This window comes from Trichoderma gamsii (assembly GCF_001481775.2).
Source record: "Trichoderma gamsii strain T6085 chromosome Unknown Scaffold_18.2, whole genome shotgun sequence".
Lineage (NCBI taxonomy): Eukaryota > Fungi > Ascomycota > Sordariomycetes > Hypocreales > Hypocreaceae > Trichoderma > Trichoderma gamsii.
In genome coordinates this window covers 596878-613638 of record NW_020171355.1, presented here as the reverse complement: position 1 = coordinate 613638, position 16761 = coordinate 596878, and the positions used below count along the sequence as shown (strand labels likewise).

The window sequence follows — 16761 nt, the reverse complement described above, 5'->3', positions numbered from 1 at the left end:
TTATCGTTACTTGATATCTTTCACATCTCTACCTGTTTATATGTTCTAGACGGGTGTATAAGCCGCACAACCTTATGCGGCTTCAAATTTCAATGTTGAGAGATGACCAACTACTCCAAGGTTTCTTCCTATGCACTTTGAAGTAGTCGAGGGAAAAAGATATGATGTGCCTTTCCCATTTGTCTTCCTGCCAGATCGTATCGGGGTTTCTTATAATTTCGGGTCTACCAGCAGTTGATATCAAGCTGTTTGACGCTCTAGCTATCAAGTGCCTATATGAAAACCATCCGTATACTTTGTTACCTGGTTCTATGCAATTTTAGCTGATACCCCTGGTGACTGTAATATTACTAGGCCCCAGCTGTGTGTTGTTCAGGCGAAGAGCTGTTTCTACACTACATATTAGATATACTAGCTTAGGTCATATGGATCAAATATAGCAGAAAGGAGACAAACTAGAAGCTGAACACCTGCTTAATTTCATCCTTAGCTGTTCCGTTGGCAACGTTGTCGACGAAACCGCTGGGATCCATGTGCCAGCTAAATGCGGAGGACTAGCCTGCGGGAGATTTTGGAGGGGCGAGTGTCCGTGGACCTGGTTTATCGACATGTCCCTGCGAAATGGTCACAACTGTTGTTTTGTTTTTTGCCAGCGTCTGAACCGTCTGCGTCTGTAGTAGGCGGTACTTCTATATTTCCGTGTTACAGTGCCATACTTGTCAACATCACGAACAGCGAGAGGCCAGCTGTCAATGGCATCGACAGATGAGACAGGTGAGGATGCATTGGCTGCTTCTTCTGACATTTGTTGCACCAACGACTGCTCCTCTCTGATGAGAATATGCAGCTCCTTTTTATCACTGAGAGGCATGCCGCCTTCGCGGCCTGTACTGCGCAGCTCAAGTTGACGCTGGCGCTTCCAGTTTTGCTTGAGCCGTGAAGCACTTGTAACTGGAAGTTGAGAGACAAATATTGGGGGTGGCGCTGGGTCGGTAGGGGTGACGCTCGGCTGCCGAGCTTCTGTACTGAATCCTGTACTGCGGGTTGAAACTGTGGCCCATGGATTTGGATTAGGAATTGGGTTAGATTGTCTGCTTGGTGAGTGTTTATTTCTCAATGGAGTCAGAATATTTACAATCTAAGGTAATTAAATATGAAACTCTTACGAAGAAGTGGGTGCCGGCGATGCAGTGGTTGATGTTGTATGCCTTTTAAAAGATGCAACCCAGGCATGGTCCATGGCCTTGTCTGATGAAAGGCGCTCTCCAGGGCGAGGTCCCATAAGTGAACGAATGAATAATATTGCGTCCGAGCTGGCATTTCGCTTGTCGAGCTCTGCAAAAGGAAACGAATCGACGTTTACTAGATAGTAAGTATACGCGCCTGGGGTGGCAAAGACGGGCATGAGGGTGAGCATGCGGTAGACCATTGTGCCAAGCGCCCACATGTCGGCGGCCATGTAGTTGATGGGATTACCCGGCTCGTGCCAGATGAGCTCAGGCGCCATGTACTGAATTGTGCCCCTGACGGTTGATTGTGCCTTTGACCCTTCAACGCGCTTGCTTATACCAAAGTCGCTGATCTTGACCCACCATTTACCTTTTGGTGGTTGGGACTTGACGAGCACGTTCTTGAAATAAAAGGGTAAGTTTGCTGCATTCTTAGAGATTGAATCATAGGGGCCTCACACCGGGCTTAATATCTCGATGAGCAAATCCTTCGCGATGCATATACGATAAGCCTTCAAGTATCTGGAATGATACCTGTTGAGCATCTGCTTCTGGCATGGGGCCATTACTCGACATGTAGTTGTCCAAGTCGCCAAATGGAACGTGTTCCATGGCAATGTAAAGACTAGATTCTGTGTCATACCACCCAAGCAATTTGACAAAGCATTTGGAGTACTGAGAGCATGCAGCTTAGTATAGGGGTGCATCCGCAGCATATGGTTTTTGAGCTTACACGTCTTTGTGAGAATTTTGCAATGGCCTCCAGCTCAGCCATGTAGCTGTTCTTCTTATTCTTGAAGCGTAAACGAGGAATGATTTTGACGGCGCGTCTTTCGTAGCCTCGCTTGCCGCTCACGCACTGCTGCAGCCAGACGTCGCCGTAGCTGCCACGACCGAGGTGGCTCGTTTGTTCCCAGTGCTCCAAGCGTAATGTTGATCGGGCGCCATTTTCGTCGTCTGACTCGTCGTAGCTGTGGATTGTGAGCTTGTTTTTGAATGAAGTGATGAGGCGCGTGTCATGAACGAGGTCGGGCAGCCGTGACATTGTGCGGGGGTTGTCCCTTTGGCAATCGGAGATGGAAGTGGCAAAAGAGTACATGTGATCAATTACAACAGAGGCTGATGTTACAGAACTTGAGTTTCAATCTCGATATTTCTGACACGCTCGAGTGACTGCAAAGAGGAGTTGGCCATGGACCTGGATTTCTTTGCAGGCATAAGGCTCCAGGGCCAGGCGGGGGCGGCATGCAATATAATAGGATAATAACCATCTGCAATACTGATTGGCTAAATGGCTTGCCGATTCTTTCTAACACTGAGCACACATTATTGGACAGTTGTTGAAGACGGCTAACCTATTAAACTTCATTTGCTTACGGACTCTATTGACATTGCTTGAAGAGAGCTTGTAGAAGTAACACAGCTATCGAACAATAATAATAAATAGCATAGTTGAATTGGAACGCTTCTTCACAAACTCAGGTTTATACCATACAAGCATTTGACAAGACAATAAGCAAGTTTTGTACAGTCCATTTCACAGACTATTGCAGTCTAAGTTGATTTAGTTACCTTACATTGCAATAGGTACGATTTAAAGCCGCCACCCGCTTGAGTAGCTGTGTGCAGTGCCTGAGGAGAACCCCGCCATCACCCATGTCTCTTTAGCGCACACCCTTTCAACAGCCGCATAGCAGCAACAATAACGATGTTTCTGAGACGAGCAAAAAAGAACAAAACTCAACACAAAATTTTGCAAAAAAAAACATACAACAGCCGGTGTTCGCTGATGGTCACCCACTCAACTACTAATCTGCCGGTTAGTGGCTTATCTATGGGGGAGCAGACGGGACCCCGAGTTCTCCACTACCTATGGTCGTATGTGCTAGAATCTCTGTTGAATCTGCTTATAGCAGAGGATACACAAGTCGATTTACATTACAGCATTGCTGGGATACATGTAGTCCTGATGTAAAGCAGGTTTAAGGAAAAGAGTGCTTAGTCTTTTACTTTAAACAATACAATATGTGGACGGTGTTGACATTCCACTGGGCTTTTGCTTCAATATGCGTCCATATACAGTGGGTGGCCAAATGTCAGCGAAGCCGAGAAGGGTGCTGCATGGGAATATAGAAGTGAATCAAGCTCCTTTTGTCAGTGCTACGTTAGGAACCTCCATGGATGCAGCGTTCTTATTGGCTTATAGGTTGCCCAAATGCTATTGGACTGCACCCGTGAGGGGAAGTTCAAATCACCGTCAGGCTGCCGGGCCGAAATTACTGCCTACTTCTCCTGCATGGACAAAATGCTCTTCGCTCTTCGCAGTACACCGGGTTTGAGCTCACGATAGGCGACAAATGATACTATTCAAAATGGCGGAATTGCGCCAATTCTCGGAAAATACTGTTGGTGACAACGCCAGTATATTTCAGGGAAACATAGCCAACATGACCAATAACTTCGAAGCCAGTAAGGCTCCCGGCTATCTCCACAACGTTAACCATACTGACCAATTACGGAGATCATGCTGCTGCCGATGAATCATTTCTTCAAAAATTCAGCAAAACAAATCCTATTGATAACAAAAATCGAATATTGGAGTCCAAGGGTGGCCTCCTGGATGACTCGTATCGCTGGATCCTGGAACACGAGCAGTTTAGGAAGTGGCGTGACACTGAAAATAGCGGCGTCTTATGGATCAAAGGCGATCCCGGAAAGGGCAAGACGATGTTGCTCTGCGGGATCATAAAAGAGCTTGAAAATGATCCAAAAATACAAGAGAGACTGGCCTACTTCTTCTGCCAAGCTACCGATGATAAGATCAATACCTCCACGGCTATCATCAGAGGCTTGAGCTACTTATACCTTCGTCAATATCCCAAGCTTCTTTCGCGCATTCGCCAAGAAAACAAGGACGAACCGGATGACTTTCTGGAAGGAGATAACGAACGATTTGCCTTGTGCAGGATCTTCAAAAGTGTTGTCAAAGATCCCTGCATTACACATCCTATTTGCATTATTGACGCCCTCGACGAGTGCCAGCACGAAGAGTCTCTACAAGCTCTTTTCAGTCTCATTGTGGACACAAGCAGTCGTGTTAAGTGGCTACTATCTAGCCGAAACGAAAAATGGATAGAACGGGGTCTCCGTGCGGTCAAAGAGCACCAGAGGCTGACGCTGGAGCTCAGAGGAAACTCAGAACACGTTTCTAGTGCGGTCAAAACATATATTAGCCATTGCATCCAGGATATCCATGCGTTGAAGGATGATGCAGAATTGCGGCATAAAACAGCAGAGGTACTCCACACAAAGGCAAATGGCACCTTTTTATGGGTAACGCTCGTTGTCAAAGAGTTGCACAATACGAGTCATCCTCACGTCGAAGCTGTGTTGCAAAGCATGCCCGAGGGTTTAAAAGAGCTTTACGACGAAATTTTGAGGCGTGCTAAGAAGCGCTGGAAAGCCGATGAACGCGCTTGTCTGGCTATTCTGGCGACAGTCACAGCTGCTAAACGGCCCCTTTCAATGGAAGAACTGCATATGTTTATCAGCCCAACGTTGATGCAGCTTGAGGGTAAATACAACATTCATAGCGTCAAGGGCTTCGTGGAAGCCTGTGGGTCCTTCATATCCAATACAAACGATGTCATTTATTTTATTCATCAATCTGTCAAGGACTACATGGTTCGGAAAACGAACAGGGCAGTTTTCCCCTCGGGTATTGCCGACCAGCATTTTGCAATGTTTGAAACCTCGATCGTCGAAATGAACAAAACGCTCAAGCGGCATGAATATCCCGTAGAATCGTCAAACGGATATATTCGTGAGATTCTTCCACCTGATTTTAAAATCTCCACACCACTAGAATATTGTTGTGCATTTTGGGTCGAACATTTAGTTGAAGGCTGCGAATCTCAACACACTCGACTTCGAGAGTGCTTAAAGAATAATGCAAACTTTTCGGTTTTTATTAATGAGAAATATTTATATTGGCTGGAGGCAATGATTAGGCTAAAATCGACAATTCAAGCAGTGGAAGCTCTTCAGAAGCTCCATGCTCTGATTATAAATTGTTGCGCGGGCGAGAGTGGAGCAGCTCAAGGATGCGAGTCACATACACCAACTCAAAGCAGCATGAATCGATTGTTTAGTTGGATAGCAGGAGTCACGGGGCTTGCGTTCAGGTCTGATAGTTCGGTAAATGGCCTCGACAAGGTGAATTCCTTCGGATTAGTCAAGCTAATATACGGGTTAGGGAAAACAAGAGGCGAGTCAAATACTTGAACTTACGAGTGATCTCTGTCGAGCCGTTTCTCAGAATAGGACCATAATCGATAGAGTTCCTACGCAACTATATGTCTCGGCCCTTGTCTTTAGCCCGGTGGAGAGCAGACTGAGGAAGACATTTGAAGCAGCAGAACTTCCGGAATGGATGGCTATCAAGCCTGTAATGGGACAAGAATGGGGTCACTGCCTACAGACTATCGAGGGCCCATTTCGGACTATATTCGTAACGTTTTCACCAGACAATAGTAAGCTGGTGTCGACCGATTTCCTCAGCATTGCCACGGTTTGGGACTTGACAACGGGAGCGCTTTTGCAACAATTACATGGCAGTATGTATGCGCCCTGCGCAGCTTTTTCATCAGATGGGAATACATTGGCGCTTCGTCACTCCGAAGGCGTTGAAATATGGGATCTTGTAGGCGGATCTCGCTCCAAGAAGATCAATCATACTGGCATTACGTCGATGACTTTTATTGCCGAAGGTACATATTTGTCCATGCTGGGCCCCAAGCTTTTCACAACTCACGACATAGCCAGAAGCGTGGACCTACACACCTACGTCGGTCAGCCGGGAGAAAAGTTTCACGACGTAGTTCTTTCATCTAGTTTTGTACAACTAGCATTTAGTGATATAAAAGACCGTGTGGAAGCCTGGTCTCTGGCCGTCTGGACGCTAGTGCCGTATTTCACAAACAAAACGTTCGGGGCACGGCTGGTTGTGACTCTTGAGGGAGAAAATTCAACGCTCCTCAAGGTCATGGATCTTGCCGCCGGAAAATACACGCAAACGATGTTGAAATGTAGGAAAATCGGTGAAAAATCACTCTTTCTGATATCTGATGGTATGCGATTGGTTGTACGACATTCCTATGGAGTGATCCGTGTCTGGGATCTTGCCACTGGACTCTGGCAAACAATTGACCTTCCAGATAAAAGGTTGAGAACAATGGCCATTTCACCTTGTCGCACGCGGCTAGCCTGGGCAAACAAGCAAGATATCTGCGTGTGGGACGTTGCCAGCAACGAATATCGGTGGGCATCCACTAGTGATGCAGGTCGTACGAACGCAATGGCCTTTTCGCCTGATGATTCGCGACTGGCGCTAGTAACGGTCGATGGAACATTCAAGGTCTGGGAATTGACCACTAGCAAGCCTCTGCAGAGCCTTGATTCTCGCCCCGACGCAATCATGGAAATGGTGTATTCCCCTAATGGCAAATGGCTGGCTTCGCTCACCTACAATGATATCAAGCTTTGGAATCCGACTACAAGCGAGTGTGTACGGACACTGAGAACTTCATCGAACTTCACAGCCCTTGAATTTTCACTGGACAGCTTGTGGCTAGCAGCTGGCGATGACAGGGGCACCATACACGTTTATAACGCGGCAACAGGCGCATGTCATCAGACACTGACATCAGTGGAATATGACGATGGTGATATAGGCCCCAAAAGCAAGCATAGCGCACAAATGTCCATCGATTCAGTGACATTTTCCTCCAATAGCAGTACGCTAGCATCAGTTGGACCAGGTTCACGCACTAGAGACGGAGACCAAGGTTTCGGTTACATTCTCAAGATTTGGGACTTGGCAACAGGAGAATGTCTCCGGGCTGTAACTCTAAGCAGTCGGGCGATGTCCTATATTGGTATCGGAACATTGATTTTCTCTCCAGACAACACGCAATTGGGGTCTATACTGAGAAATGGTATTGTCATTGTTTGGGATGCATCAACAGGCGAGCATCTCCAAACCCTCGGGGGTCACGAGAAGCCCTACTCCCATTTGCATTTTGCTCGATCAGGAGACAGGAAAAATACTACGACAGATGAATTTGCGGAGTCTTTAGCTAAGCTTTCTGATTATTTCTCTCGCACGCAAGGAGTAGAATATAGCAACAAAGCGCCTGAGCTCACCATAAGCAAAGATAATGCGTGGATTCAGTGGAAAAAGGAGCCTAAGATCGGCCTTCCGCCGGAGTATCGCCCAAAAACATTCGCAGCACATGAAGACTATTGCGCCATAGCAACTTATGCACACCAAGTGCTATGTTTTCGATTTTCTTTTTGATAGGTAGCCAAAATGCACAAGGTAGGGGACAACAATCCGTCTTTGGTACAGAAGATTTGTTATTAGAATGCTTAGACAGGATTGTAGGTTACAATGGCTAGTAGTACATAAATAGTGGCCATAGAAATACGGACAATTTCTATGGAAACGGAAGACTGGAAATGCTGAGACTTGAGATGCTTAAAAGCGGAGATTAATATTGAAAATGAGATTCATTGGTAGTCTCTTGCAGTAGACAAGGGATTGTAGCGCAGGGTATTAGATTAAAGTACAAACTGGAGGACGCCCATCCTTCAATGCCAGGCTGCTGGCTCTTTATGCTTAAAATCATGCTCTTTAACTGGATTCAAGTTTGGGGAAGTACATGTATACGGTTGTGAATTAACTGCATGCTGCGAATGAGCCTATGCAAAGTCACTTGCGGAGCTTAATATTGGGTTGGAAATGGACAATGCGCCGCAAAAGGCAAAAAAAGAATATTTTAAAGAAGCATCTGGGCTTGCTCCAGGCCGTGTGGTGGCAAATGTGATGAGATGATGATGGTTGGCTTATCGGGCGGCTTCGCTTCGTATATTTTCAGATAGCACGTCCAACCACCACAGCCACACAAATCGGCTTACCAAAGTTTGTTGCGTATCAAGACTTAGCAGATAATTAACCGTAGTATGAAATAGAACAAAAAAGCAAATAATCATATTTCAATACCTTCATGCTAGTAGCCATCCGATCTATGCTACATGTAGTATAACACCTGCTCTTCAGTTACTGGAACCCTACCATCATCGTATGTGGTCGCATGCAACCGCTACACCTGAGTAGAAACACCTTGCAAAGCCTTCCTGCAGATTTGGGGGCTTTAATCTCTCCAATGAGAATGGATTTTCTCTACACGTTGTAGAATGACCCTGGTGCTTCAGCCTGGCAGCTATGTCATCAGGCTCCCGGGTTGCTATCAAATGCCTGCTTCATCATTCATGCCTGGACGTGGGGGCTACCGCAGGGCGATTAATAGTATTTTCTCATTGGCAAAGGTCCCTTGTACGCAATTGGGCAGCATTGATGTGCGGCCAATGGGCATCTCCGATCTGTCTCCTAAATAGGTTGCATCAGGCTGCGGCTAGAGACGATGTCACTGCCGATGCAAGTTGATACCCCGGACCTTGAAACCACTGGTCAACTGACGGGAAACTGAGTCTAGGCCTCTCCGAAGGATGATTTGTTGTTTCCATGATTGGTTTACCATACGATGGCCGAATAGTGAATGGGAGCTGCCGTGGGTGACGATGCGAGCAATGCAAGCTGAAAGCTGAAGCTGAATTCTGAACATGATGTAAGCTCTGCTTACGCGTAGAAAATGTGATAAGAATAGGCATCTTAATGGATAGTTGTCTGCGTAAACTGGCCCGGCTTTCATCTAGCCCGGGCATAAGACGCCGAAAGTAACAATAACTGACTCATGCCACGGATCAGGAGTTGCGTTTCTCAGCTATCTTTCACTCGTTCGTCTCTCGCGGCCCCCAATTTCTCCAGAGCAGGGGGGAGAGTAAACAAGCGCACACGCTATACCCGGCTGCCCATAGTCATGGCTGTGTTAAAAAAAAAAAAGAGAAACACTATCGAGGATTATATCATGAGCCTAATATTTGCTCCGTGATACGGGCTTTGTAGTAGCAATAGTACCTTTTTTGACTGGCCCAATCTCACCTGCATGCAATATTGAGACATGGGCTTCCACCAGTGTTGCTGAATGAAGTAATACGAGGTGAGTTTTCACGCAGACACTCTCTTTTAGGTAGAGATTGGTCGAGGCTATGGCGGCAGCTGTTCCCTGTAAAAGCGACTGAAGCTGAAGGTAGGCCCCCGCCAAAAAGAAAAAGAGAGAAAGTACATGTAAATAAATGAGAGGCTTTAATATCATAACAGCAGAAAATACTTGAACCAGCTCCTGGCCGTCAAGAAACAAATTTGTGATACACATCTTTCCATACTTGACCTAGCATCATGATACTGCCAGTGAATACTAAGGAAATGGTTTCCAGCGAGAAGGCGGCCAGCGGTGCCAACTCGGCAGAAGTCATTGACGCCACTTCCGCTGATGAAGCTCAAGATGTTGTCTTTGATACCGTCAACGCCAAGTACACTGAAGCTGATTACAAACACGTTCTCCGAAAGGCTGATCGCTTTCTGCTGCCGTTCATGTGGCTCTGTTGCGGCACCCAATCAGCTGACAAGGCGTCCATCTCTACGCAAGCGACCTTTGGCCTACTAAAGGACACCAATCTTTTTGGCCAGCAATTTTCGTGTAAGTAATTCCCACATAAACTTCACCTTGGAATACATATGATGCTATAAAGTATATGTTTACAAAAACTGACAACTTCGCTTTAAAGGGCTGACCACCGCCTTCTTTCTTTCCTATCTCGTCGGCGAAGCTCCCTTAAACTATATCATGCAACGCTTTGGAGTGAACAAGCCGTTGTTTATCGCCTTGTTCTTCTGGGGAATATTCGTCCTCTGCATGGCCTTTGCTCAGAATTTTGCCCAGCTCGTAGCATTGCGGTGTCTGCAGGCTTTGCTCGAGTGTACCATTGCCCCTGCTCTAGTCCTCCTCACAGGCTCTTTCTACGTCAGTCGGGAACATCCCATGAGATCCATGATATGGAGCACTTCAAATAGCGGCTTGGATGCCATAACGCAGCTCATCATGTACGGCATTGGCAGTGCTGCTCAGAAACACGCAAGCAGCTTTGGCGCATGGCGATGGATCAGTGTTTTCTTGGGGTCATGGACGATAGTTGCCTCGTTTTTGGCCTTGATGTTTCTGGGAACGCCCAGTGAAGTTCGATGGCTTTCGGAGAAAGAGAAACGCATTGTAGCGGCCAGAGTCGCCAGCAGCCAGACTGGGTCTGATAGAGGTCAGAAGAATGAATGGCGTTGGGACCAGGTTCGAGATGCGTTTCGGGATCCACAACTCTACTTCTTCTTCTTTGCATACATTGCGAACTCTCTACCCAATAGCGGGACGGCGGCATTCGGCAATCTCGTCTTTGTCTCATTTGGCTTTACCAACTTGGAGACCATAGTCAAGTGCATCATCCCGCTTGACCTCGTGAGCATAGCGTGGTACTTGATCATCGGATTCCTGACATTAAGATGGCCCCATACTAGATGTAGGTATATAGCGCCTTAGCTAAATTCTCATTCTATGCTAACTATAAGTGATATAGTTCTCTTCATGATTGTCTCAACTATCCCAGGCTTTGTTGGCATGCTGGCCTTGGGCCTCTTACCTAAGGAAGGCATGCTGTGGACTCGATGGGGTCTTTACATGATGACCGCAACCAGCCGCCTGACTGGATTGCTGCTGTGGACATTGCTGCCGTCTAACGTAGCTGGGCGAACCAAGAAGTCTGTCATTGGCAGTGTCATGTTTATTGCGTACTGTGTAGGAGGTGCTATCGGTGTCCAGACTTTCCGAGCTGAGTGGGCGCCCAGATACATCCCCGCAATCATTTTATGCGGAACCATGTACGGGGTAGTGTGCGCTTTGTTCATCGCATGGCGGCTTTACTGTGAGTTTCTAGCTAGAATTTGCTTTTGTCAAAGAGATTCCAGACTAATATTGCAACCAGACATCATGGAGAACAAGCGGCGGGCTAAGATAGTTAAAGGGATGGGGATGACGTTGGAAGAATCCGCACAGCAAGGCAAAATCAACGGCGAGTCCGATATGACGGATCGGCAGAACATCCATTTTAGATATAGCGTGTAAGAGAGATTCTGAGTTTGAGTGTCGGAAAGTCTCAGAGACGGCTTGCGATGCGGGAAAGAGTAGATGGTGAGAGAGTGGGTTGAACAATTAGGATGAACTTGACGGGATCACACAATTTCCTCTACCAAAAAATTTGGCCTAAATGCTACTGCAAACTAGTATAAAACACCTGCTGCTACTCAAGTAAGATGTAAACCTAGAAACCCTGAATCAGTTTGTTCTGTCAGCGATCTGCTTCACTGTAAGATTGACGAGAGTTGGTCATCCGCCGAGCAGCTACTATATGAGATTAGAAAACTTTGTACTCTTGGTAATCGGAAAAAAGGTATCGCTAGTATATTGTTGAAATCATTTTACCTTCAGTTTCTACTTCACACCCAATGTAAAAAGCGTACAACTAGTTAACTTCGTATAGCCTTACCAACGTGCGTCAGGTCATACCCGACTTCCAGAAATAACCACTGAAATAACTGTTTACACTGTTCTATATACTGTTTCTACGTCTTTTTTTGGTAGATCAAAGCTTATTTCAGCTCGACCTACATACACGTGCTGTTATAGAGGTGGCTTATTGGATGCTTTATCCTTTGGCAAAGTCTCACTTGCAGCATCGCTCTCAGCTGAGCCTCCCACCAATGCGACCCAAAGCTGCCTTACGTGCTAGCTGGATGGCTTTATATACTCTAGGAATGGATGGTTGTACAACTTGATTCGAGATGTGTACTATTAAGTCGTGTCGATTATTTTATCACTTTATCATAAGCCATGGGCCAACCAACGTCTCACCAGCGTTCTATTAATAATAACAATTTTGGAAACCACACTGTCATCAGCCAGGGCGACATTCATTATCATCTGACACACGGTTCTCTATCATCCGAAGCTGATCGAAAGACTCATGTTATTCCATATCCCCGCAACGAAGATGTGATCCAACGCCAAGACTTGGTGAAGCGACTGAACCTACTTCTCCCACGGGAACCAAAGTTCCACAGTGCTGCTCTTTGGGGATTAGGAGGATCAGGGTAAGTTCTCATTTAAGCAAAATGATACATGGACGTTGTTAACTAAGTGAAATAGAAAAACCCAGATCGCCCTCGACTACGCGTACCGGCGATGCGAAGACGAAAAATGCAGCGTATTCTGGGTGCATGCCGATAGCAAAGCGACATTTATACACGATTATAAGACAATTGCGAGCAAACTTGGCATTGACCAAACTGCCGCTGCCGATGGAAATGCTCTGCTTAGATCTGTGCGTAACGGTATCGAGGCATGCCTATCGTGGGTACTTATCCTTGATAACGCTGATAATCTCGAGTTATTTGGCGTTGGGCTGTCCGCCGATGAAGCTTCGAACAATCTATATGAATACATCCCAAACGGGCCTACGGGGGTAGTGCTGTGGACAAGTCGCGATGCTCATATTGCAGGCACGCTGGTCGGTGCGCAAAGGGGCATTGAGGTTACATCTATGGAGTCCGGCGAAGCTCTCAAGCTTCTTCAAGTAACGAGAGATCAGAAAGAGAGTATCGAAGAACCTGAAGATGTTGAAACACTACTCAGGGAACTGGAATGGTTTCCGCTCGCCATCTCTCAAGCTGGCGCATATATGAAAGGAATGCAGATTACTGCTTCCAAGTATCTGATTTTGCTTCGAGAAAGCAAACGCCGGTGGGATATCCTCAAAGTCACTGAGTTTGATCGACATCGGAGGCCCGAAATGCCGAACAGTGTACTCGACACGTGGACCGTCTCAATGGAACGAATCCAAAGTGAGAACATAATGGCATACCAAGTTCTCCATATCATCGCTTATCTAGACAACCAAAACCTACCACGAGAGTTGCTCATCAAAATCAGCCAATGCAGCAACGAGGATACGACTAGACAGCTAGAAGAGATGGAAGTGCTGTCTGCAATCAGGCGACTGCAAGAATTCTCATTCCTCAAGATGCGCCATATAGAGGATGGCGATCCAAGCTATGAGATGCATAAGCTTGTACAAGAAGCAGCAAGATACAGGACAACTATGCGAAGCCTTCAAGGAGCATCTGAACAGGGAACTTTGATGCAGGCAGAAGCAAGCGACGAAGTGTATTATATCGGAATTGCCTTGCAGGCACTTTCCGAGCTCTTCCCAGCTTCAGAACCAGAGTCGTGGGGACGATGCGAGAGGTACTTGGCTCATGCTATCGGAATGAGTGTCTGGGCAAAAATAAGCAAGAGGGAGGCTGACACCTCTGAACTGTTGAGTAAAGCGTCTGGCTATTTATATGACCGAGGGCGGTGGAGAGAGAAGGCATTTGTGGACCAGAGAGCGCTTGAACTAAGACGACAAGTTCTCGGGGAGCGACACCCATATACGCTTGATAGTATAGCTTCACTTGCAGCTGCATATCATTATCAGGGCCAGCATGAGAAAGCTAAAGATTGTTACAAAGAGGCCATAGAACTTCGACGACAGACGCTTGGAGAGAAGCATCCAGACACCCTTCGGGCCACGTCTTTACTTGGAAACGTATACCAAAGCCATGGTCAGTATAGGGAGGCCGAAGCTCTTTATAAGAAAACTCTACCACTTCAGCGAGAAGTACTTGGAGAGAAGCACTTGCATACACTTCAGAGCTTGGCTTCGATTTCAGGGGTCTATCACTACCAGGGCCGTTATGCTGAAGCCAAACCTATCAAGATAAAAACTTTGGCTCTCCAGCGGGAGGTACTTGGCGAGAAACATCCATTAACGCTTTGGAACATAGGGTCACTTGCAGCAACATGCCAGGGCTTGGGCCAGTACGAAGAAGCCAAAGACCTCTACCAGCAAACTCTAGATCTTCGTCGGGAGACACTTGGTGAGAACCACCCAGACACACTTCGGAGTATAACTCAGCTCGGAGCAATATACCAGGATCTGGGCAAATATAAACTGGCTGAAGATCTTGCGAGAGAGGCTTTGGAGCTTGAGCTAAAGATGCTGGGAGAGACACACCCTTATACGCTTCAATCCAAGCATAATCTAGCCGTTGCGTTGCGCAGTCGCGGCCATTGGAAAGACGCTCTTGCTTTAATGCAAGAGTGCGTGAATGGGAGATGTACAGTCTTGGGCTTAGATCATCCATTTACACAGGAATCTAGAAGGGTCTTGGGAGAGTGGGAATCGTCGAGTGGAGGTTTAGAGGCAATCAGACAACTGTTGGGCATAATGAAGGAGAGAGTATGGGGCAAATTGCCCGGCGGGGGGTTAAGGAGAATTGGGAAATTCTTGAGAGTAACGAAAGAGATGCTTTGGGGGTGAAAATTGTTGACATGTGAAAGCTACAACAATATATGTGCTACATTTTCAGAGCTGAAAACATTTGGCCTTATGGAAGGATTAGCGAGGAGACCAAGCTAGCGTCGAGATCCGCTTGGTCACATAATAGTAATCACTATAATATTGACAGACGGACAAAGTTGCCACTCCATTACAACAACGAAAGCCGAATTACATGCAACAATGAAGCTGGGAGGCATCTACAGGCCACAATTCGATCCAAATGCATTACCAATTTACCCCAGAAATTTAGCCATCAAGATCCTGGACCTCTGTTGTCCGAAGCTACTGAGCTACGAATTGATATATCTTTTCCCCAAGAAAATCAGCAGACATTGACGGCTAAAGTCAAGCGACGCATTTGTCCATCTGAACCTGGACTTCCCCGCAAATGCACACCGCAAACTCAGGATTTTGGGAATACAGAGCCCTGTCTAGTCCCAATGCAATACGTGAAGTATTCCACAATGACTGGGCCTGCTCTCCAATCAAGATCTCGGAGCGTTCCGAGCCGGCTAAAAGCAAGTAGACCCGAGAATTTGAAGGATAAATTCATCTCCCCGCAGCATATGATTGGATACCGAGTATTGCCAAGAGTCTTTCCCGGCAGTTGTTGTTGTGTACAGGGAGACTGTGGAGTATCAAGGGGGATAGTATTAGAAATTTATTATTAAAGCAATGAGAAGCATCGCGAGAAAAGCTTTGTTTGCCAGCCTTTTTTGTTCCCTTCAGCTTCAAGCTGATTTGGATAAAATGTTTTACAAAACACTTTTCCTCCTTTTTTCTCTTCCAGTCAGAGGCTCGCCTGCAAAATCGCCGAGCCTCAGACCATGGAGTACTTATGACCAAAAGGTCATATTCCAACCAGATAGCAGCCACGCCGTTATCTATCCAAGACTGGCTGAGCTCTCTGATGGCACTATTCTCGCAACATCGGCATATTCCGGAGACCACCCTCCGCATTTCCCTATATTTGCCAGCGAAAATGGCGGTGCGACGTGGGAATGGCGAAGCAACTTGACAGACCAAGTCAATGGTTTGGGCTTTGGGTCCCAGCCTGCTTTGGCTGAGCTTACTTTTGACCTTGGACGCTTCAAAGCTGGAACTGTGCTCGCGAGCGGGAACAGCGCTGGCGCCAATGGGACAAATATTGACTTGTACGCCAGCTTCAATAAGGGCAAGACGTGGGAGTTTATTAGCAATGTTGCCAGAGGAAGTGCTCCGAGCACGCAAAACGGAAACCCTTGCATTTGGGAGCCCTTTATTCTGTAAGTGTTTACGAAGTGTTTCTCAGCCATGCTACCTGGGATGATCTTAAGCTGATATCAAGTGTAGCCCTTTTAACAACACAGTTGGCGTATTCTATTCTGACCAAAGAGATCCTTTGCATGGACAGAAGCTTGCTCATCAAGAATCAACGGATCTCGAACATTGGGGCGATGTTATAAATGATGTCGCTTACCCGCTCTACACTGATCGTCCTGGAATGACTGTGATTGACTACATCCCGCCTCTGAAGAAGTGGATTTTCGTTCACGAGTTCCCAGGTGGCGACTCGTGGTCTGGTGCCGGATATCCCGTTTACTACAGGCTTTCCGACAGTCCTTTTGACTTTCGATATGCCTATGGCTATCCCATTGTTGTCAACGGTGTGCAGCCCAGCAGCAGTCCATATGTTGTGTGGACACCAGAGGGCGGTATCAACGGCACGATCATCGTGTCAGATGCCGATCATCAAAGCGTGTTTACCAATCGAGCAAACGGCCAGCCGGATCAGTGGGAGGAACACAACACTCCTCAGCCAAAAGCCTACAGCCGTGCCCTCCATATTTTCAAGAAGTACCCCAATCACTTGATGATCCTCGGTGCAGGCAATTATCAGGGCGTGGACCCTCCTGGAACGAATAGGCCACTGTATGCAAGCGTTGTGGACGTGACGAGTGTGTTGAAGAGCCGTCCAGGAGATGGAGATGCCTAGGTAGCTTTTGTACATGTAAAGAAGTAGTAATTAGCTTTATATATCGAGAGTTTGGCAAGTATTACAAGTTCTACTGATAACTTTCAAAATAAAACAAGAAAAGTAACGTAG

At 46.7% G+C, this 16761-nt stretch overlaps 4 protein-coding genes across 4 annotated transcripts; 3 read left to right on the top strand and 1 right to left on the bottom strand.

The window, feature by feature from the left end:
- Positions 1-625: 625 nt before the first annotated feature.
- On the bottom strand, positions 626-2328 carry TGAM01_v205793 (hypothetical protein; the record flags this gene model as incomplete). The annotated part of the gene is made up of 4 exons (XM_018800921.2): positions 626-1091; positions 1167-1630; positions 1689-1904; positions 1963-2328. 4 exons carry the CDS (start codon positions 2326-2328, stop codon positions 626-628), a joined length of 1512 nt encoding a protein of 503 aa, XP_018665753.2.
- Positions 2329-3586: 1258 nt separating this feature from the next.
- On the top strand, positions 3587-7587 carry TGAM01_v205792 (hypothetical protein; the record flags this gene model as incomplete). Its single annotated transcript, XM_024549718.1, has 3 exons — positions 3587-3698; positions 3751-4913; positions 5485-7587. 3 exons carry the CDS (start codon positions 3587-3589, stop codon positions 7585-7587), a joined length of 3378 nt encoding a protein of 1125 aa, XP_024405576.1.
- Positions 7588-9588: 2001 nt separating this feature from the next.
- On the top strand, positions 9589-11359 carry TGAM01_v205791 (hypothetical protein; the record flags this gene model as incomplete). Its single annotated transcript, XM_024549717.1, has 4 exons — positions 9589-9889; positions 9978-10757; positions 10815-11159; positions 11220-11359. 4 exons carry the CDS (start codon positions 9589-9591, stop codon positions 11357-11359), a joined length of 1566 nt encoding a protein of 521 aa, XP_024405575.1.
- Positions 11360-12124: 765 nt separating this feature from the next.
- TGAM01_v205790 (hypothetical protein) lies at positions 12125-16650 on the top strand (the record flags this gene model as incomplete). The annotated part of the gene is made up of 5 exons (XM_024549716.1): positions 12125-12384; positions 12440-14434; positions 14495-14573; positions 15525-15940; positions 16008-16650. The coding sequence occupies 5 exons, from the start codon at positions 12125-12127 to the stop codon at positions 16648-16650; spliced, it is 3393 nt and encodes a 1130-aa protein (XP_024405574.1).
- Positions 16651-16761: the final 111 nt, after the last annotated feature.